Source organism: Theropithecus gelada, chromosome 13 (genome assembly GCF_003255815.1).
Source record: "Theropithecus gelada isolate Dixy chromosome 13, Tgel_1.0, whole genome shotgun sequence".
In the NCBI taxonomy this organism is placed as follows: Eukaryota; Metazoa; Chordata; class Mammalia; order Primates; family Cercopithecidae; genus Theropithecus; species Theropithecus gelada.
In genome coordinates, this window is record NC_037681.1 from 45902020 (window position 1) to 45923711 (window position 21692).

General features: G+C 40.7%; 1 protein-coding gene across 25 annotated transcripts in view; it reads right to left on the reverse strand.

Annotated features, from left to right (window-relative positions):
• DTNB (dystrobrevin beta) overlaps nucleotides 1–21692 on the reverse strand; it is a 300791-nt gene that overhangs the window by 178953 nt on the left and 100146 nt on the right. For all 25 annotated transcript variants that reach the window (XR_003115265.1, XM_025353993.1, XM_025354010.1 and 22 more), the window contains 2 exons: nucleotides 20803–20908; nucleotides 17033–17199 (listed from right to left, as the gene is read on the reverse strand). Coding sequence is in view for 24 of the 25 variants with exons in the window: in XM_025353993.1 (XP_025209778.1) it covers nucleotides 17033–17199; nucleotides 20803–20908 (273 nt within the window). In the remaining variant the exon portion in view is untranslated. The remainder of the gene's footprint in view (nucleotides 1–17032; nucleotides 17200–20802; nucleotides 20909–21692) is intronic.

Sequence of the window (21692 nt, forward strand, 5' to 3'; positions counted from 1 at the left end):
ATGTTAAATGTATGTGTCAAGGGGCCAGGCACGGTGGGTGGCTCACATACGTAATCCCAGCAGTTTGAGAGGCCAAGGCGGGAGGATCACCTGAGGCCAGGAGTTCGAGACCAGCCTGGCCAACACGATGAAACCTGATCTCTACTAAAAATACAAAAATTAGCTGGGCATGTTGGTGCACGACTGTAATCCCAGCTACTTGAGAGGCTGAGGCAGGAGAATCGCTTGAACCTGGGAGGCTGCAGTGAATCGAGATTGTGCCACGGCACTCCAGCCTGGGTGACCGAGTGAGGCTCCGTCTCAAAGAAATAATAAAATAAAATCAATTTTATATGTCAATAAGACTGGGCTATGAGAAGCCCAGATATTTGGTCAAATGATCTTCTGGGTGTTCCTTTTAGGGTGTTTTGGATGAGATTAACATTTATATTGGTAGACTGTGTAAAAGAGATGGCCTTCCCCAGTGTGGATGAGCCTCACCCAATCATTTAAAGGCCTGAATACAACAAAAAGGCTGACCCAGCCCTGAATAAGAAAGAAGTCCTCTTGTCTTCAAACTGTCTGCCTTTGGACCCAAAGGCAGTTGAAAAATCAACTCTTCCTAGGTCTTGAGCCTGCTGGAACTACCCGCCATTGGTTCTCCTGGTTCTCAGGCCTTCAGACCAGGATTGGACCTGTATCATCAATTCTCCTGGGTCTCCAACCTGCCAACTCACCCCGCAGATCTTGGGACTTGTCATCCTCCTTAACTGCATGAGCCAATTCCTTATAATAAATCTCTCAGACATGCGCGTGCACACCCTATTGAGTCTGTTTCTCTGGAGAATCCTAATACAAAAAGATACTTTCCTAGAGCCTGCAGAGGGAGTGTGGCTCTGCTGACACTTTGATTTCAAACTTGTGTCCAGCACTGTGAGAGGATAAATTTCTGTTGGTTTAGGACCCCACGTTGGTGGTAATTTGTTATGGCATCCACAGGAAGCTAATATATCTGTTAATACATATGTCCTCTCTGGACTCCTCTCCTTTAGCAACTGTTCTTCCATCTTATGTGGGCCGCCATTTCTAGTCACCTCCTACCTATGACACTTTATTGCCAGTTACTGTACATTACCTGAAATCTCAGTTTCAAGCACCTACTCTCACCAACTTTTGTCTTTCTAGCACATTCCTTCTAGTAGTCTGCCTCGAACAATACTTCAGCCCACTGAACCTATACTACATTTAGCCTACCATCTTTATCTTGTCTCCCTCATAGCCTGATTTCTCTCTTGAACCAACCTCCATGCCTGCATTCGATATTATATTTTCTTTGCACACACTCAAACCCCCTCCTTGCCACTTCTCTTCCTTTGTCATACTTTTCTATCAAAACCCAACCCTATCCATTCTCTGCCTTCACCCACACAATGTGTGGTGGGAGTGAAATACACAGCTATGCTGACTGGTCTGACACTGAATTCATAACTACCAACCTCAAGTGAGTCATTCCAATATCAGTTTAAATGTCGCTACCTCAAAAAGGCTTTCCCTAGTCATCCAATTTAAAATACAAAATAATAGCTTTATTGAGTGATATGGTTTGGATGTGGGTCCTCTCCAAATCTCATGCTGAAATGTGATTCCCAGTGTTAGAGGTGGGGTGTGGTGGGAGGTGACTGGATTATGGGGGCGGATCCCTCAAGAATGGTTTAGCGTCATTCCCTTGGTGATGAGTAAGTTCTCAGTCCACAGAAGACCTGGCTGTTTAAAGGAGCTGGCTCCTCCTCCTCTCCCCTCTTGCCCCTGCTCTCGTCCTGTGATCTGCCTGCTTCTGCTAAGCCTTCCGCCATGATTGTAAACTTCCTGAGGCTCTCACCAGATGCTGAGCAGACACTGGTACCATGCTTGTACAGCCTGCAGAACCATGAGCCAGTTAAAACTCTTTGTAAATTACCCAGTCTCAGGTATTCCTTTATAGTAATGCAAAAAATGAATACATTGAGATGCCATTCATATGCCATGAAATTCACCCACTGTAAAATTCAGTGGTTTTTAGTATAATCAAAGAGTTGTACAATCATAACCAATATCTAATTTCAGCACATTTTCATCACTCTAAAAAAGAAACCCAATACTCATTAGCAGCCATTTCCCATTCCTCCCTCTCCTGAGCCCCTGGCAACTACTAATGTACGTTCTGTTCATTTGCCTATTCTGTATATTTCATAATGTCTCTATGCATTTGCCTATTCTGTACATACCACATAAATGGAATAACACAATATGTGACATTTTGTGTCTGACTTTTTCACTTAGCATGTTTTCAATGTTCACCTATGTTTTGGCATGTATCAGTACCTCATTTCTTTTGATTACCCAATAGTACTCCATTGTATTCGTAAACTACACTTTGTCCAGTCACCAGTTGATGGATATTTGGGTTATTTCCACTTTTTAGCTCTTCTGAATAATGCTGCTATGACCATTCACATACAAGTTTTTGTGAAGACACGTATTTTCAGTTCCCAAGGAGCAGAATTGTTGGATCACATGGTAAGTCTATGTTTAACATTCTGAGAAACCGTTAAACTGTTTTCCAATGTGGCTACACCATTTTATATTCCCACCAACAAAGTATAAGGGTTCTGATTTTTCTACACGCTTGTCAACACTGTTATGGTCAGTCTTTTTTATTTAGCTGTCCTACTGGGTATGAAATAGCACCTCACTGTGTTTTTGATTTGTGTTTCTCTAATGATTATGTTAAGCATCTTTTCAAGTGCATATCAACCACTGGTATATCTTCTTTGGAGAAACATCTATTCAGATCCATTCCCCAATTTTTCCCCCAAGTTACTTTTTTTTTTTTTTTTTGAGATGGAGTCTCACTCTGTCACCCACGCTGCAGTACAGTGGCACAATCTCAGCTCACTGCAACCTCCACCTCCCAGGCTCAAGTGATCCTCCTGCAGCCTCCAGAGTAGCTTGGATTACAGGCACCCACCACCATACCTGGCTAATTTTTGTATTTTTTGTAGAGATGGGGTTTCACCATGTTAGCCAGGCTGGTCTCAAACTCCTGGAGTCAAGTAATCCATCCGCCTCAGCCTCCCAAAGTGCTGGGATTACAGGCATGAGCCACCACGCCCGGCCTAATTTACATATTTTATTGTGGTAAAAACATACAACATAAAACTTACCACCTTAACCTTTTTTTTTTTTTTTTTTGAGACGGAGTCTGGCTCTGTCGCCCAGGCTGGAGTGCTGTGGCCGGATCTCAGCTCACTGCAAGCTCCGCCTCCCGGGTTTACGCCATTCTCCTGCCTCAGCCTCGGGAGTAGCTGGGACTACAGGAGCCCGCCACCTCGCCCGGCTAGTTTTTTGTATTTTTTAGTAGAGACGGGGTTTCACCGTGTTAGCCAGGATGGTCTCGATCTCCCGACCTCGTGATCCGCCCGTCTCGGCCTCCCAAAGTGCTGGGATTACAAGCTTGAGCCACCGCGCCCGGCCACCTTAACCATTTTTAAGTGTATAGCACAACAGTAGTGTTAAGTATGTTCACGTTGCAAGAACTTTTTCATTGTGCATATCTGAAACTCTATACTGATGAAACAATAATTTCCCATTTTCTCCTTCCAACTGATAATTACCATTCTAATATTTTCTATTCAGTGGGTTATCTTTTTACTTTCCTGATGGTACCCTTTGAAGTACCAAAGTCTTTAATTTTGTTGAAGTCCAATTTGTCTATTTTTCTTTTGTTGCTGGAGCTTTTGGTGCTATATTTAAGAAGGCACTAACTCAAGGTCATAAAGACATCTAATCTCTTCTTCTAAGAGTTTTATAGTTGTAGCTCTTACATTAAGGGGTCTATAATCCATTTTGAATTCATGGTTTACAAGGTATAAGGCATGGATCCAAATTCATTCTTTCGTCTGTGGATATCCAGTTGTTGTCAGCATCATATTTTGAAAAGACTATTCTTTCCTCCACTGGATGGTCATCACCCTTACTGAAAAATCGACAACAAATACAAGGGTTTATTTCTGGAGTCTCAATTCTGTCCTCATGCCAGTATCACAGTCTTGATTACTATTTCTTTGAAGTAAGTCTTAAAATCAGGAAGTGTGAGTCTTCCAAATTTGGTATTCTTTTTAAGACTGCTTTGACCATTCTGGGTCTCTTGTATTTCTATATGAATTTTAGGATCAGTTTACAGGGTTATGCAGACAAGCAGTTGAGATTTTCATAGAGACTGCACTGAATCTGTAGATGAATCGGGGAGTATTGTCATTTTAAATGTTAAGTCTTCTAACCCATGAACACAGCATGTCTATTTCCTCAAGTCTTAATTTCTTCTTCTTCTTTTTTTTTTTTTATTGAGATGGAGTCTCTCTCTGTCACCCAGACTGGAGCGCAGTGGTGCAATCTTGGCTCACTGCAACCTCCACCTTCCAGGTTCAAGCAATTCTCCTGCCTCAGCCTCCCAAGTAGCTGGGACTACAGGCATGCACCACCACACCCGGCTAATTTTTTTCTTTCTTCCTTTTTTTTTTTTTTGTAATTTTAGTAGAGATGGGGTTTCACCATGTTGGCCTGGCTGGTTTCAAACTCCTGACCTTAAGTGATCCACCCACCTGAGCCTCCCAAAGTGCTGGGATCACAGGCATGAGTTGCTGCACTCAGCCTGTTTCTTTCAGTCATGTTTTGCACTTTTTAGTGCCAAGTTTAGTACTTCTTTGATTAAATGTAATCCTATTTTTGTTCTTTTTGATGCTACTGTGAATGAAACTGTTTTCTTAATTTCATTTTCAGATTGTTCATTGTTAATATAGAGAAATATAACTAATTTTTGCATTTTTTGTAGTAGGTTGGTACAAAAGTTATTGAGGTTTTTGCCATTAAAAGTAACGGGGAAACCACAATTACTTTTGCACAAACCTAGTATTTTTGTATTGATTTTGTATCTTATAAACTTGGTAAATTTATTATCTATAATGGTTTTTTGTGTGTATTAGTTTGGATTTTCTATATACAAGATCATGTCATCTGTGAAGACAGGTAGTTTTACTTCTTCTTTTTCAATATGGAGGCATTTTGCTTGCTTTCCTGCCTAAGTGCCCTGGCTAGGACCATCAGTACAATGTTGAATAAAAGTGGCAGGAGTGGACATCCTTGTCTTTTTCCTGGTTTTAGGGGGACAGCTGTCAGTCTTTCACTATTAAGTATGATGTTAACTGTGGGTTTTTCTTTCTTTTAAGAGACAGGGTCTCACTCTGTCACCCAGGCTGGAGTGCAGTGATGCAATCATATATATCAATCTCCCAGGCTCAAGTGATCCTCCTGCCTCAGTCTCCGGAGTAGGTAGGACTACAAGTGTATACCACCAAGCCCAGCTAATTTTTTTTCATTATTATTATTTTGGTAGAGATAGGGTCTCACTGTGTTGCTCAGGCTGGTCTCTAATTCCTGGCTTCAAGTGATTCTCCACCCTGAGTCTCTCGAAGGAATTAAAGGTGTGAGCCACTCTGACTAGCCACTGTAGGTTTTTCATAGATGTCCTTTTTCAGGCTGAGAAAGTTCTCTTCTATTCAGTTTATTGCATTTTTTTTAACCGTGAAAGAGTGTTGGGTTTTGTCAAATTTCTTTTTCATATTTATTGAGATGATCTTATTTTTCGTTCTTTAGTCTGTTAACATGGTTATATTATATTGATTTCTGCACGCAAACCAACTTTTGCATTTCAGGGGTAATTCTCACTTGCTCATGTTGTATAATCCTTTGTATGTTCTTCCAAATTTGGTTTGCTAATATTACTTTAAAAAAAAAAAAAAAACTAAGAGATTCAAGACGTAATAGTCTAGAAGTAGCAAATTGGAAAGCAGGTAGAAAAATAATCAGGATGACTAGTGTAGGCAGAATTCTGTTTACCTTCAGCAAACCCTGTCCTTGTATGATCTCTTCCCCTTTGAGTGTGGGTGGAACCTATAAATATGATAAGCTATCATTCCTTTGATTACATTAAGTTATAAGGCAAAAGGGAGATTACAATGGGTGGGCCTGGTCTAATCGCATGAGCCCCTTAAAAGCCGTATTTCTCTGGCTGACTGCAGGAAAGGAAATCAGAGAGATGCATTCTAGTTGGCCTAGAAGAAAGCAAATATTTGTGTTGCAAACTGCCTATGAGAGTCACATGAAAAGAAACTGCAGGCCGCCTCTGGGAGCTGAGACTCATCCTCAGCTGGCTGCCAGCAGGAAAATGGGGACCTCAGCACCACAGCTGCAACTAAAGAAATTCTGCCAACAGGGAGCTAGCAGGAGGCCCTCTAAGCCCTAGGTGATAACTACAGCCTCAGCTGACACTTTGATTTCAGCTCAGTGACACCCGGAGCAGAGAGCCTGGACTTCTGACTTACAAAAACGAACACAATAAATTTCCACTATTTTAAGCAGCTAAATTTGTAGTAACTTTTTATGCAAAAACACAAAGTTAAAACAGTGAGCACAAGTCCTGGTTTGTCCAAGATAATCACAGTTTATGCATGCTGTCCCTGCATAATTAATAGTGCCCCCTTTCACTCTCAAGTGGGTCTGGTTTAGGTGATGTTACATGGTCACCCTAATAAAAATGTCAACCCCTAAATATGCATGGGATGTGAGAGAATAAACAACCACCTGAAAGGGTTGCAGGGAAGTGGAGTTCTTCCAGGACAGCCAAATTTCAATGGAGACGGGCGGGGGGAAGGTGAAAGAAATGTGTGGAGAAGCAGCTGAAAGTGAGAGCAGCTTGCTGGCCAAGGACCAGCAGTGCTAAAGGGAGCTGAGCTGCGGAGGACTGACTATGAGAAAGCTGGGCTGGGGCAGGATGCACAGACCATGATAAAATGCTGGTGTCATCCAACACAAGAGGCCAGACAGCTTAAACGAGGACACTGACTGATAAAAGCAGAGGCAGGGGCCACGGCAGACCCAGCCTCAGCAGTTTCTTTGAGAAGAGTTGGCCATTGGGTTAAAGGACTTGATTTTGTATATGTTGTTTTTAATTTCTTCATGTGTATGTCTTAGCTTTTGATTGCCACAAATGGGGATATTGTCTTATAAGTTAAAAAAAAATTCTGTCTGGTTTTGTACTTTGCACAAAGTAATTGTTTAATTATGACACGTGGCTATTTAAAACTGGACAGTAGCATGCTCAGTAAGCACGCCTTTTTCCCATGAATACATATTATCTTTCATAATTCAAGAGGTGTGAGGAGAGGGACACTAGTCATATGGAAACTGAACATTGCTTCTGACCAAGGTAAGTCAACAATCTCAATTGATCCAGGTCTGTCACAAGAAAATTTGCTCTGACTCCCTAAACGGCTTACTTTTGCTACCACTAATGCCCAAACAACTATGCTGCACATTTATAAGCTGTCCATTAACATTTTCTTAAGTAAAGCAATATCATTTAACAGAGATTGTTAAAGAAATCCAAAATACTTGCTCATTTATACAAGATTTTGAAGAACACGATAAGTAACTTTGTTCAGAGGTGGACTCTGCCATCTGCTGGGAAAAAAGGTGAAATTTCCATACCATCGACCAGTCAGTTACACAATTACCCTCCATGAAGGCCCTCTACTAACTGTATCTGCAGTACAAGTGTATTTTGTATAAATGGACATACAGAGAGAGAGACTTCCTGCCAGGGAGTAACTAGATGGGATCAGTCAGATCTATCTTGGTAAAGTGAAGACCAAGGAAGCAGAGATCTGAATGAAAGGCAGAGAAGAAGGCATGTTTGCTATGAGCCTTCCTTGCATATCAAGAAAGGCTGAAGGCCGGGCATGGTGGCTCACGCCTGTAATTCCAGCACTTTGGGAGGCCAAGGCGGGTGGATCATGAGGTCAAGAGATTGAGACCATCCTGGCCAACATGGTGAAACCTTGTCTCTACTAAAAACACAAAAACTAGCTGGCGTGGTGGTGCGCACCTGTAGTCCCAGCTACTTGGTAGGCTGAGGGGATCATGAGGTCAAGAGATCAAGACCATCCTGACCAATGTGGTGAAACCCCATCTCTACTAAAAACACAAAAATTAGCTTGCGTAGTGGTACGCGCCTGTAGTCCCAGCTACTTGGGAGGCTGAGGCAGGAGAATCGCTTGAACCTGGGAGGTGGAGGTTGCAGTGAGCCAAGATCACGCCACTGCATTCCAGCCTGGTGACACAGCGAGACTCCATCTCAAAAAAAAAGAAAGGTTGAAGAGTTTCAGTTGGGAAAAATGAAAAAGGTCTGGAGATGGATGCGGGTGATGGCTGCACAACAATGTGAATGTCCTTAATGCCACTGAACTGTACTCTTAAAAATGGCTAAGACGGTAAATTTTATATTACATATATTTTACCACACAATTAATAGGAGCTTGGGAGGGAGGGAAGGAAGTAGGCAGGCATGGAGGGAGTTTGGTTTCAAGTGAATCAGAAACGCATGTATGCCCAGATCAAGGAAAAGGAAGGTTAAGGTTAAAGATCATTTAATAGTGATTTAAAAAAAAAAAACCACAATTATATATCCAAAATACTTTACTTTAAAAAACTAACCTATTTAAATATGGTAATAAAAATCCTAGTAAATATTATAGTTAGTTGTTTTAATAAAGTCTTACTTTAAAAAGTATAATTTAGTAGGAAAACATGATAATCACTATAGCTAAATTAACCATTTATGTGGGAACCCTTGTTCTGATTACAAGGCTTTATCCCATGTGGGACAGACTGTAATTTCCAAACAGATACTGGGCAGAAGATCACTGCAACAATTTCTCCATCACACAGGCTCCTTTGCAGTGTGACCTTCCCACGACCATCACCAGCACCATGAGAGGAGTCCAGTTCTCCTCCCCTTCATTCTGGGCTGGCCTCAGTGACTCTTCACATAATGCAGAACACAGCAGAAGTGAGGCTGCACACCTCCCACAGCCAGGGGTGAAAGGCCTGTGCTTTGGCCCTGCTCTCCTGGACAACTGCTGTCTGGGTGCCTCCTGTAGGGATGCTGTCTCTTAAGACACAGCGGCCAAGTGGTGAAGAGCACAAGCCACATTAAGATACCACACATAGGTGGCCCCAGTGTCCGTTCTGGCAGATCCCAGCCTTCCCCATCCCAGGGCAGTCAGACATGGGAGGGAAGAACCCTCCGGTCACTCAAGCCACATCCCCCAACCCTAGTATTTCAATCACCCCAGCAAAGGCCCCAGACGGCATGGAGCAGAGAAAAGCCAACCCTCCACCCATCCAGATCTGCAGGTGTCATCAAATGATTGGTGTTTAACGTCACTAACTTTTGGGGTGGCTTATTATGCAGCAAGAGTCACTGGAACACCACAGTACTGATGGCAAGGTTACTCAAATATTTGTCAAGTGTCTCAAAGAAGAAGACTGATATAACCTTGCATGTTTGAATACAAAAATTAATATTTAGTTACTGTCCACTTTCTTATTTCCAAGTAGAGGGACTCTCTGACCCTCACTCACTCCTCTCCTAATCAGACTGGTTGGTTTTAGAGAAGGAACTGAACATGCCTAGATCAACCCCTTCCTCTCCCTTTTTTCTTGGGATCTGCACACTCCACAGAAAGCATACATTCTCCTCTCCACCCAGATCCACAAATGTTCAGGATCTGCTCCCTGCTGGAAATGCCAGCAGTTGGGTGGGGGTATATTTCATTTGGGGGCTACTGGCAAGTCCACTGTTTCCCCACAATTAAAACCACTTTCTCAAACAGACTACCATTTGCCTAATTCCTGGCTGTCATCTTGTGGGGAGGAAAAGTGAAGTGGAATTAATGAGTCTTCTAAAATTCCAATAGGAACTATTAGAAATGGTGGGCGCAGTGGCTCATGCCTGTAATCCCAGCACTTTGGGAGGCTGAGGTGGGCGGATCACCTGAGGTCAGGAGTTCGAGACCAGCCTGGCCAACATGGTGAAACCCCGTCTTTAGTAAAAATACAAAAATCAGCCAGGCATGGTGGCGGGTGCCTGTAATCCCAGCTACTCAGGAGGCTGAGGCAGCAGAATCGCTTGAAGTTGGGAGGTGGAGGTTACAGTGAGCCGAGATCATGCCACTGCACTCCAGCCTGGGTGACAGAGCAAGACTCTGCCTCAAAAAAAAAAAAAAAGAAAAAAGAAAAAGGAAAGAAAGAAAGAAATGGTGTTGGACGGCTGGTCTCCATGGCTCATGCCTGTAATCCCAGCACTCTGGAAGGAGGAGGTGGGCAGATGGTTTGAGCTCAGCTCAGGAGTTTGAGACCAGTCTGGGCAAAATGGCGAAACCCTGTCTCTACCAAAATTATCTGGGAATGGTGGCACATGACTGTAGTCCTAGCTACTCAGGAGGCTGAGGTCGGAGGACTGCTTGAGCCCAGGAGGTCAAAGCTGTAGTGATCCATGATCATGCCACTGCACTCCAGATGGGCAACAGAGGTGGTCTCCTGTCTAAAAAAAAAAAAAAAAAAAAAAAAAAAAAAAAAAAAAAAAAAAAAAAAGAAGAAAAAAAAATGGGTCAGAAATAGATACTCATTTATTCATTAGGAGACTTACCTATCCTAGCTGTCTCCATCTTTCTTAAACTTACTTTCCCTCTTAAACCTACTTTAACTGGGTTTTTGTCCCCACCACTCCACAGAAACTGTTCTCCAGACAATCTCCACATTGTTAGACAAAGGGTCAGTTCTTACTCATCACTTGACTGTCGGCAGCATTTGACACAGTTGATTACTTCCTCCTCCTCCAAACACATTCTTCACTTGTTTTCCAGAACACACACTCTCTTGGCTTTCATCCCACCTCACCGGAGGCAGGATCTTCCTCTTCTCCCAGATGTCCTCATATTGAAGAGCTTCAGGGGTCAGTTCTTACTCCTCCTTTTCCTTCTCTATCTTCACTCATTCTCTTCATGGTATAAGTGGTATCACCCAGTCTCATGGCTATTTTAAATATAGGCCAATGACGCCGAGATTTATACTTCTATCTCAGACTTCTCTCTTCAACTCTAGACTCACCATATACAATGACTTCAACAACTCCATACGGACGGATATCTAATAAAACTTAAGTTCAACATGTCCAGAACAAAGGGTGAATCGAGGTTCATCCTTGATCCTAACATCTAAACGCTCTCCATTCACAGCCTTCCCCATCTCAGTCTATGGCAATTCCATCCTTCTATGCTAAGGACTTTTCCTTGACTCCTCCACTCTCACAAGCCACATCCAACCCATTAGGCTGATTTATACAATGTATCGTAATTCAATCCTTTTTACAATCTCTACTACTGTCCTACCATATCTTGTTTTAATTATCATTAGAATTTCTCCTAAATGGTCTCTGCTCCTCTCTTCCTTTTCTACTGTCTACTCTTTACATGGCATCTAGACTGATCATTTAAAAATATAAATCATATCATATTATTCTTCTATTCAAAACCCTATAAAGACTCCTCATTTCACTCAGAGTAAAAGTCCTTACAATGGTCAACAGGCCCACATTAATGTTTTCACCTTGTCTCCTACAATGCTCCCCTGCTCATTGCATTCTGGCCATGCTGGCTTCTTTCCCTGGATTTACAGGTATACCCCTACCCTGGGGCCTGAACACTGAACACTGAACACTACCTCTGCTCTTCCCCAGATCTCTGCTGGTAAACATCTAAATGTGCTCAAATCGCATTTTCTCAACAAGGCCTATATGACTTCCATATTCAGCCTCCAATCTCCCCAGCCCTATGTTCCTGATTCCACTTGCTAATCTGCTCACGTTAGAGTCCCATTAGGTTGGCAGAAGGGCTCTGCTCCATCCATGCAGGTGCCCAACCTCCTCCATCTGAGGACTTCTGCCTCAGCCAGTTCCTCTGGAGACCATTCCATTTGGTCAATGTATATCGGCAGTGGAGGGTAAAGATAGAGGCACACCTGCTTCAAACTGCCTTGGCTAAGAAGTGACATATATATAATATACAACATGCCCTCCTTGTGGCCAGATAGGACTATATGACTAGTTCTCTCCAGTGGAATTTAAGCAAAGGAAACCATGGATATTAGCGAAACTTCAATCACCAAGTACCTTTTTGTTCCCTTTTCTTATACACAGAGCACACTTGCCTCCTCCCACCATGCCACACATGTCCAGGCAGAACACGTGCAGTCCGACTCAGTCGGTGCATCCAGGATCTCTGGATATGGCATAGTCTTCTTCATAAAGATCATGTGGAACTCCTTAAGATGCAATCTGTGAACTAAAAACGCAAAACTATCTGCACCAGGTTAGGCGCGGCGGCTCACGCCTGGAATCCCAGCACTTTGGGAGGCTGAGGCAGGTGGATCACGAGGTCAGGAGATTGAGACCATCCTAGCTAACACAGTGAAACCCCGTCTCTACTAAAAATACAAAAAGTTAGCCGGGCGTGGTGGCGGGCACCTGTAGTCCCAGCTACTCGGGAGGCTGAGGCAGAAGAATGGCATGAACCCGGGAGGCGGAGCTTGCAGTGAGCCGAGATCACGCCACTGCACTCCAGCCTGGGCGACAGAGCAAGACTCCATCGCCAAAAAATATATATACATGCACCTTCCCTTCCTGCTCCCAATATACAATGGTGGAGCTGGAGCAGGAGCTTCTTCCTTACCCAATATCCTTCTTGGCCAGGTGGGCTCTGGCATATCGTCCAGAGGGGCTGCACAACCTTCACAACCCATCAACCTACCCTGCCAGGCCAAGTTCTCAGAGGTTTGTTTTTTTTTTTTTTTGGTTTTTTGTTTTTTTTTTTAAATAGTAGTTTTATAGCTCAAATAGTTAAGGGCTTGTTCAGTTCAGTCTCATAATTTCTTTGCCAATGTAATTCCCTCAGAAACTTAGTAGGCCTTTGATCTATTTGTTTCCAGTTGATTCCATGTGCCAGTAACCACACACAAAAAGTTCTTTCCTAAGACTAATGTATTTCTTTGCTGCTTGCTTTCAACTAACAGAAGCCACCTGGAGGCCATATGAAAAAGGTCAGTTGCTTCTGGCTTTGACTGTATGATAGAATCACTTGGGGAACTTTATTTTTTCTTTCTCTTTTTTTTTTTTTTGAGATGGAGTTTCACTCTTTTTGCCCAGGCTGGAGTGCAATGGCGTGATCTCGGCTCACTGCAAACTCAATCTCTGCCTCCCGGGTTCACGCGATTCTCCTGCCTCAGCCTCCAAGTAGCTGGGATTACAGGCACCCACCATCACGCCCAGCTAATTTTTTGTATTTTTAGTAGAGACAGGGTTTTACCATGTTGGCCATGCTGGTCTTGAACTCCTGACCTCAGGTATCTCCCCGTCTTGGCCTCCCAAAGTGCTGGGATTACAGGCGTGAGCCATCGTACCTGGCCCACTTCGGGAACTTTTAAAAACAGTCTATGTACAGGGTTTCATGTACCTCAGACCAATAAATCAAAATCTCTGCAGGCAGAACCAAGGGGATTCTGATAAGCAGCCAAGCACAAGAGCCCATACCCTTAATCTGATCTTTGCTATAGGACTAGTCACCTTTTTCAACTGAGAAGGTCTACTAGGACTTTGTTGTTTAAAGCCTTTCTCAACTGTTTTGCTTTCTCTCTAGGGTCTGGAAGTAATCTGTTTTTCCTTTCACTGCCCCAAGAGTCAGAGCTTTCTCCGGTCCCTTTCATTTATTGCTTGCGCACTAGCCAATTCTTTCTGAACTCATCTCTATCCTATGTCACCTTACCATTAACAGTCTCACATTCTGATCTTTTCCAACACTTGACCTACAGCCCGGTGGGTGTGAGGTGTGCCTTCCAAATGATCACAGATGACACATTTACCAAACTGGTTACCACTATATACAAACATGGGTTTCTGACTTTCCCTCTCCATTGTCAGTTTCCTCATCAAGTGTGCCACATGACTGCTAAGACAATGCCATACATTTTAAGATTTTAACAGAAATCTACTTCTAGTACTAAAACTTCAGTGACTTAACACAAAGTTCTTATCATGCCCCTATCACAGTCAAGTGGGTTGCTGGATATTCTTCTCCACCCATCATTCAAGGACCCAGTTTCCTTTCGCTTAATGGTTTCACCCTCCGCTGGGTCCTAATGACATTCTCTACACCAAGATAGCAGAGAGGGTAGAGAAGGCACCCTGTTATTTATTAACTGTCTTCTTCTGGAAAGACACCTATCATTCTGTTTTCATTCCACTGGCAAGAACTATTCACATGGTTCCACTTAGCTACATGAAGGCTGAAATGTGTAGTCTAGACACGTGCCAACAAGAATAGGAAAAGAGTAACGCTAACAAGCTCCAGCAGTCTCTTTCACACTCATTAAAACTTAAGTTCCACAGGGCAGGAGTCTTTGTCTAGTTTGTTCATAGATGTATCCCAAATACCTCTTACAGGACCTGGCACACAGTAGGTGCTTAAAAAATAAATTTTGAATGAAAGAATGAACAGACAGGATGAATCTTAGATATGGTACCATATGGCATTTTCTTTGTAACAAAGGCAAACAAAATGGACCAAGGACTAAAATAATGAATTATACTGCATAGTTACTGAGATAAAACATTCAACAGAAATTTTTGCAAAAATCAAAATAAACTTCCAGGTACTACTTAAAACTCACATATCACATCTACAATGAAAATTCATATACCAGCTGGTTAAACACACGCTCAAACTCACGTGTGAGCATATAGAAACTTTTTTCAAAATATCAGTATAAACACAGCTGACAATTGCAAAGAAATTACTGTTAAATTGATAGCACATCTTTTTGTTAGCTGGAAACCTCTTTGCTCAGCCTCAAAATTCAACCACATCTTCCTCAAAGAGCAAGAGCTCAGCACATACAGAATCTTAACTTTGAAAAGAAATTACATCCAGACACCTACACATACTGCTAAAAGACCTTACCAGTATACATCTACCATATGCAAGGCACACATCCATCAAAATTCAGAACTGACACGTTTATTTACTAGCTTCAAAATTATGCGGGATAACAATACTTGATTTTTTTTAAAAAATTAAGTCACTTTAACAAAACTAAAAGAATTTATAAAACAAAAAAACTGAAATAAGAATAACAACACATGGAAATAAGATCTAGTTCACAAGAGTGCTGTGAGGGTCAAACAGAAATTAAGAATTCATTTGTGATTTGTAGACTTTTCTGTATGTATCTTATAAACCAATGAAAAAATTCAAGAGTAGATGAAAACATGCAAATCATAAAGCAGTATCAGTCACTTGTCTCTAAATAAATGCAAAATCCCCATTTTTAAAAGGGTTATAGGTTAGTCAAATGAGGAAGTTCAAACTAGGGGGAATAAGAAGTTCCCCATTCTTCTAGCCCCAACATCCAGAATGAGAATTTTCAGTAGAAATATACCAGCAAACTCAGTCATCATGAAAGGTAAAACAGCAAAAACTATCCCAGTGTAAAGAGTTAAGACTCTACACACACACACACACACACACAAAGTGGAAAAAACATTAACAATTAACATAGTGAAGTACCTGTACTTTTAAGAAAGCAAAAAGAAACAATTTGAAAATCTGTAAATTATCTTTATTCAATGAAAAAGAAAAGAAACTACTGTGTTTTTTTCCTTTTTTTTGGGGGGGGGATTTTAAAAGTGGCTCTTCAACACAACAGCCACCAAAAAAATGGAATTCACAACACAACAAGACCCAGGATAGGATATTCAGTTTAAAAAAATGTTATAGTTAAAAAAAAAAAAAAAACATAAAAAGTAAAAATAAAAAATAAAAAAAAAAAACCAAAAAAAACGGATCTTTAACAGATTTTCAGAGATGAAGGAACTAGTTAAGTGTACATGTGGGCTAAAGTTTGTTTTGTTTTTTTCTTTAATTCCTGATGTGAGTTTATTTGCTTTTTCTTGGTTGAGTTTTAAGACAACCCAAGGGAAAATAAAAACTGGTTATTAAAGCTTTCTAATACTTGAAGGCCAACAGGATAACCAGGCTAAAGAACCTAGATCCTGAATTATACTTCTGACCTTACATGTTTTTCTACCGTTTAGCAAACGAACCAACAAACAAAAACTAGAGGAAAGGTTTTAAAACAAAGGCTGTAGCAACTTTTTGGAAGGAAAGTATGGCATTTTTAAAACTCTGGAAATAAACTGAGAGAAAGGAAGGAAAATAATTGATGATAACCATGTTACATAATTTATAAGAACCACGGAAAAATCAGATACTGACTTCCGCCAAGATATTATTATTTTAAAAACTACTTTTGAAGGTAAAGACACCAATGTGGCAATGGCCGTAAAATACAACGTTTTTTCCAACTTTACAGGTATAAATACTTAACTCTTCTATTTTCTACAACTTTCCTTGCAACATTTAAACCCTATAAATGTGAGGAAATTTTGCTTGCAAAAAGAACTTTAAGATTTTTTTTTTTTTTTTTTTTTTGAGAAGGAGTCTCGCTCAGTCACCCAGGGTGGAGTACAGTGGCACAATCTCTGCTCACTGCAAGCTCTGCCTCTCGGGTTCACGCCATTCTCCTGCCTCAGCCTCCCAAGTAGCCACCACACCCGGCTAATTTTTTTTTGTATTTTTAGTAGAGACAGGGTTTCACCATGTTAGCCAGGATGGTCTTGATCTCCTGACCTCATGATCCGCCTGCCTCAGTCTCCCAACGTGCTGGGATTACAGGCGTAAGCCACCGCATCTGGCCTGTACAATTTTAAAATAAGAAGAAACCCACTTTTCACTTAGGAGAGAGAGCATTGCAACATTCCATTTTACTGAATAAAAGAGACCATTTCAAACGTACTGTCTTTGTTTCCTGGAATTTTTTAAAATTCTGCTTTTAAAATCAAGTGAGGAAGCACAACATTTTTGCAACCCTGGCATAAATGTTAGTGTTAAGATTTTACTACACCACATCCTTATTTGGTAGGCATCCATGAGGAAACTGGCCCAGGTGCTGTTACTGATAAAACAGGTTAACATTCAGGGACACAGATGAAACACAAAGCCATTACCCAAGAGGAATGCTCCTTCATCTGGTGTTGATTGCTGTGAGGGCCACCGGCATGGCCACGCCAAAAGCAATTCTGGCAGAGCTGATAGTTGTGGCACTGCTGGCATCGGTACCGGAAACCCATCATACTCTCACACCGGCAGTAGGAGCACTCCACGGGATGGAAGACTTGTGGACAGGAGAGAAAAGGGGAAGAAAAAGGGCAGGAGAGAAGGGATGGAATAAAAGAAGAAAGAATAAATTTTCATTTGGAGAATAAAGTCAATACAGAGGAATACCAAATCTAATATAAAAACAAAGGTAAAAACAAAATTAGAGCTGGATGCGATGGCTCGCCCTTGTAATCCCGGCACTATGGGATGCTGAGGTGGGCGGATCACTTGAGACCAGGAGTTCGAGACCAGCCTGGACAACATGGCAAAACCCTGTCTCTACTAAAATTACAAAAAAATTAGCTGGACATGATGGCACATGCCTGTAATCCCAGTTACTCAGGAGGCTGAGGCACGAGAATCATTTGAACCCAGGAAGCAGAGGTTGCAGTGAGTGGAGATCACGCCACCGCATTCCAGCCTGGGTGACAGAGCAAGACTCTGTCTCAAAAACAAAACAAAACACAATTACAACTAAATAAACTAAATTGTCTGCTAGTCTAACTAGCCATTTACTAGAAAAAAAAAAAAAAGAAAAGATTTAAGACATCAGAAAAAAAATTCAACACAGACTACTGATTCTTATCTAATCATTCCAGTGTACTATCAAGGGCAATACACAACTGTATGTTACAGATCACTATTTATACTTTTAAATGTTGGTAGCATAATTGTTTTCTCTGACAATTCAACTGTGAACACAAGAAAAGGAAGTTAATAGAAAAGAGGGATAGGCCAGCCGTGGTGGCTCACACCTGTAATCCCAGCACTTTGGGAGGCCGAGGCGTGAGGATCACCTGAGGTCAGGAGTTTGAGAACAGCCTGACCAACATGGAGAAACCCCGTGTCTACTAAAAATATAAAATTAGCTGAACATGGTGGTGTGTGCCTGTAATGCCAGGTACTCGGGAGGCTGAGGCCGGAGAATTGCTTGAATCTGGGAGGCGGAGGTTGCAGTGAGCCAAGATCGCACCATTGCACTCCAACCTGGGCAACAAGCGAAACTCCGTCTCAAAAACAAAAAAAAAAAAAAAAGAAAATGAAAAGAGGGATAGAATACTCAAATCTTCACTGAACAACTCTTTCTAGCATTATATATGTAAGACCACAATCTTATTTCAATTATAGGGACTTCTAGACCTGCTTCCAAAAATATACATTAACTAGTGAATCAAGACTCAAAAAACACTGAGTATGAGGTGAGAAAAACTATATAGCAAGATTATATAACATTATCACTAGGGACCAGAAGGAAACTAAACTCAATAATGAGAAATCCAAAGGATATTACTTCTAAGAAATTCAGTTTTTTGCCATCAAAGTGTTTCTAAGGAATGCTGGAAATGCTAATTAGGAGCATGTGTTCAAATTAACTATACAGCCTAGTATAGTTCCTCCTGAGAACAGGTCTCCCTCAATCTCAGCAAACGTCAATGAGGTCAACATCTGTGCAGCCAGTATTTATAGTTCTAAGTAATTTAGGTTAATGTTAAAAGATATATGTATGTTAGTATTAAATTATCAAATACATTCTGATAATTTGGGTTGAACAAATATGTCTATGTGATTCTCCTGTGTTCTCTTCCAAACCAGTCAAGAGCCAATCCTTAGTCAGTGGAATGGGTGACAGGTGGAAAAGCAGAGAACCAGAATGATGAAAAAATTAACAAGTGTGTTGGGTCAATTATAAATAAGAAAGAGAGCCGGGCGCGGTGGCTCACGCCTGTAATCCCAGCTCTCAGGGAGGCAGAGGCGGGAGTATAGCTTGAGCCCAGGAGTTCGAGACCTGCCTGGGTAATATAGCGAGACCCCGTTCTCCACAAAAAGGAAAAAAAAAAAAAAAAAGACAAAAAAAATAAATAAATAAGAAAGAGAAGGACTGTTCAGGTTCTGGTAAAAGTATTATTTTGGTAAAGTGCATCACTTAGTAGTTACCTTCTTATATACTATACACTTGGATTAGTAAATCAATGTATAAAGTGCAACTTTTGCTTACGTGAATAAATATTTCTCCTTATGCATAGTTATGTCAATATAATGTCAATATAATTCATGATGAACTTCATAAAGCCCAAACCAAAAAAACCCATAAATACCATAATTTTATAATTTGTTTCTCACCATTAAAACTGACATACTGAAAAATTATTAGTGTGATAGGTAACCTTTTATTTCTAGATATTTTAATTATTTTATAACATTTCTGTCTCTGATAAAAATACTACAAACCACATACATTAAGAATGTAATCAATAAATTATATACTTCATAAAAGTCACAATAAAATGTTCATAGGCATATGGATAATAATATATCTTATATATCTTGACAAGTGAGGCTCTTTCTACTTGGTATGGCAAATACAAAATGATTTTATGAAAATCAATTGGACATAAAACTATTAAAACAAGGCTATAAAAGCATTGCTCTCCAAAATTTAAATCTATCCAAGAATCTTGTTTTAAAAATTGTGCTGTTTTAGTCTAGAGAGAGTCTGGTCCTTTAAGAAACGAATCCTTAATCTGAGGTACTTGTGAACTAAAGCCATAGTTGGGTAAAAGGCTGAGAAAAATTTATTTTAAAGTATGGATATGAGAGCAAGAAAATAAAAACAGTATGGATGTTTATTAAAAGCGGACTCTTGGCTCTTCCTTGTTCTCTTTTGAGGAATGAAGAAAGGCAAGAGCCTGGAGAGAGGGAAGGTTACTAGAAAAGCGATGGCCTTCCCTTTAACAAACTCCAACAACCTAAAGGAGGAGATAAACTGATGGCAAAAGCAGGAAAAATTAAGAAGTCACTAAGAGATAAGTACTATTTTAACTCAAAGCAAAACAAAGATTTATGTCAAATTACTGGGAGGGACACCAAGAATAGTTTCAAGGCAAAATGGTAAAGGAAAAAAATGGGGGAAAAAAGGGAACCCACTGTTAAATTATATCTTGGCTATTTTTCTTTAAATTATTCCAAAATAATTATAGTTTTAGCAGCTGATGTAGCATATATACAGTTTTTTAGAGCTATGAGTTTGATAAATCAAAGAGGAAACCGGAAGTAATGGCTAAAAAGCAGCTGGGCTCAAACAGAAAACAATCATCTGGAATCTTAGGCAGGAAAAGTCTATAGTTCAAGTTGTCTGACCTGATATGACTTCTTGGTATCCTTTCTTGTTTTGTTTGTTTTTTTTTTTTTTTTTTTTGAGACAGAGTCTCACTCTGTTGCCCAGGCTGGAGTGCAGTGGCGCGATCTCAACTCACTGCAACCTCCACCTCCGAGGTTCAAGCGATTCTCCTGCCTCAGCCTCCCCCCAAGTAGCTGGGATGAGAGAATCGCTTGAACCCGGGAGGCAGAGGTTGCAGTGAGCCAGGATTGTACCACAGCACTCCAGCCGGGGCAACAGAGTGAGACTCTGTCTCAAAAAAAAAAAAAAAAAAAGTAGTAAGTATCCTCCCTTTTTTGAAAGAAATATTCTTCTGAAAGCCAAAACCACAAAATCAAATGACAGAGTGACAGCAAATGTCAACTGTAATTTTCAATGATATTAATAGCTAAGGACATTGCAAATAATCAGTTCCTATACTTTCTACAGCATGAGGAATTGAACAATAAAAGTTCTGCTTACCATTCTCAACATGGGCAAGCCTGTGCATGAGAGGTAGCCAGACAAGGCACTGGGGAGGAGGGTCAGCCATCATCGTGTCTAAAAACATATTTAGCATTATCTTTCTCTGTAAAAAGAAGAAAAACAAATATACTTTAAATTTTTAAACAATTTCCAAACTCCAAGTTTAAGTTAATGTAGGATTTTTCCCATCCAAGCTTTAGTGAATTATATGGTAAATTTCACAGCAAAATAAAATATTTCACATTTCTACAGACACTACTACATGCTGTACTTTACACTACTACTATTAGTATATTTAAATGTATTTCCACATACATTATTTTATTTTAGTCAACTATATAAGGTAAACTAGGTTAGATATGACTATCTTCACTTTACAGATAGGAAAATAAAGCATTTAAAGGTTTTGTAGTGGCCTGGCCCAAATCAGACACAAATCCAAGACTGTCCTTCGAGTTACTATTTCTGCTACCCAGTGGGGGAGAGAAGACAGACCACACCCGAGTATAAAGCAACATCAACGAGAGCGGGGACTGTGGCTGGTTGTCCACCATATTTCTAGCTCTCCTAACAGTGCCTGACATGTATCTGATAAGTACCTATTGAAAAAAATAGTCGTAATTTGAAGGGCAAACACCTAGACATCATTTAACAACTTTCTCATTTACAGAACAGAGAAGCTTAGTTTAAATAACTTGATAAAATCACAGAGGTAGTTATGATAAGGATGAGATTGGAACCTACATGTCCAAATGCCCATCACAATGCTCCTGTTATACCATCGCCCTAGCTAGACTGCATTTGTCTGTTCTATCTTTATTTCTCTTTTTAACAAATATATAGTAAGCTTCCACTGTATATGAAACACTGAAATAATATGTCCCACG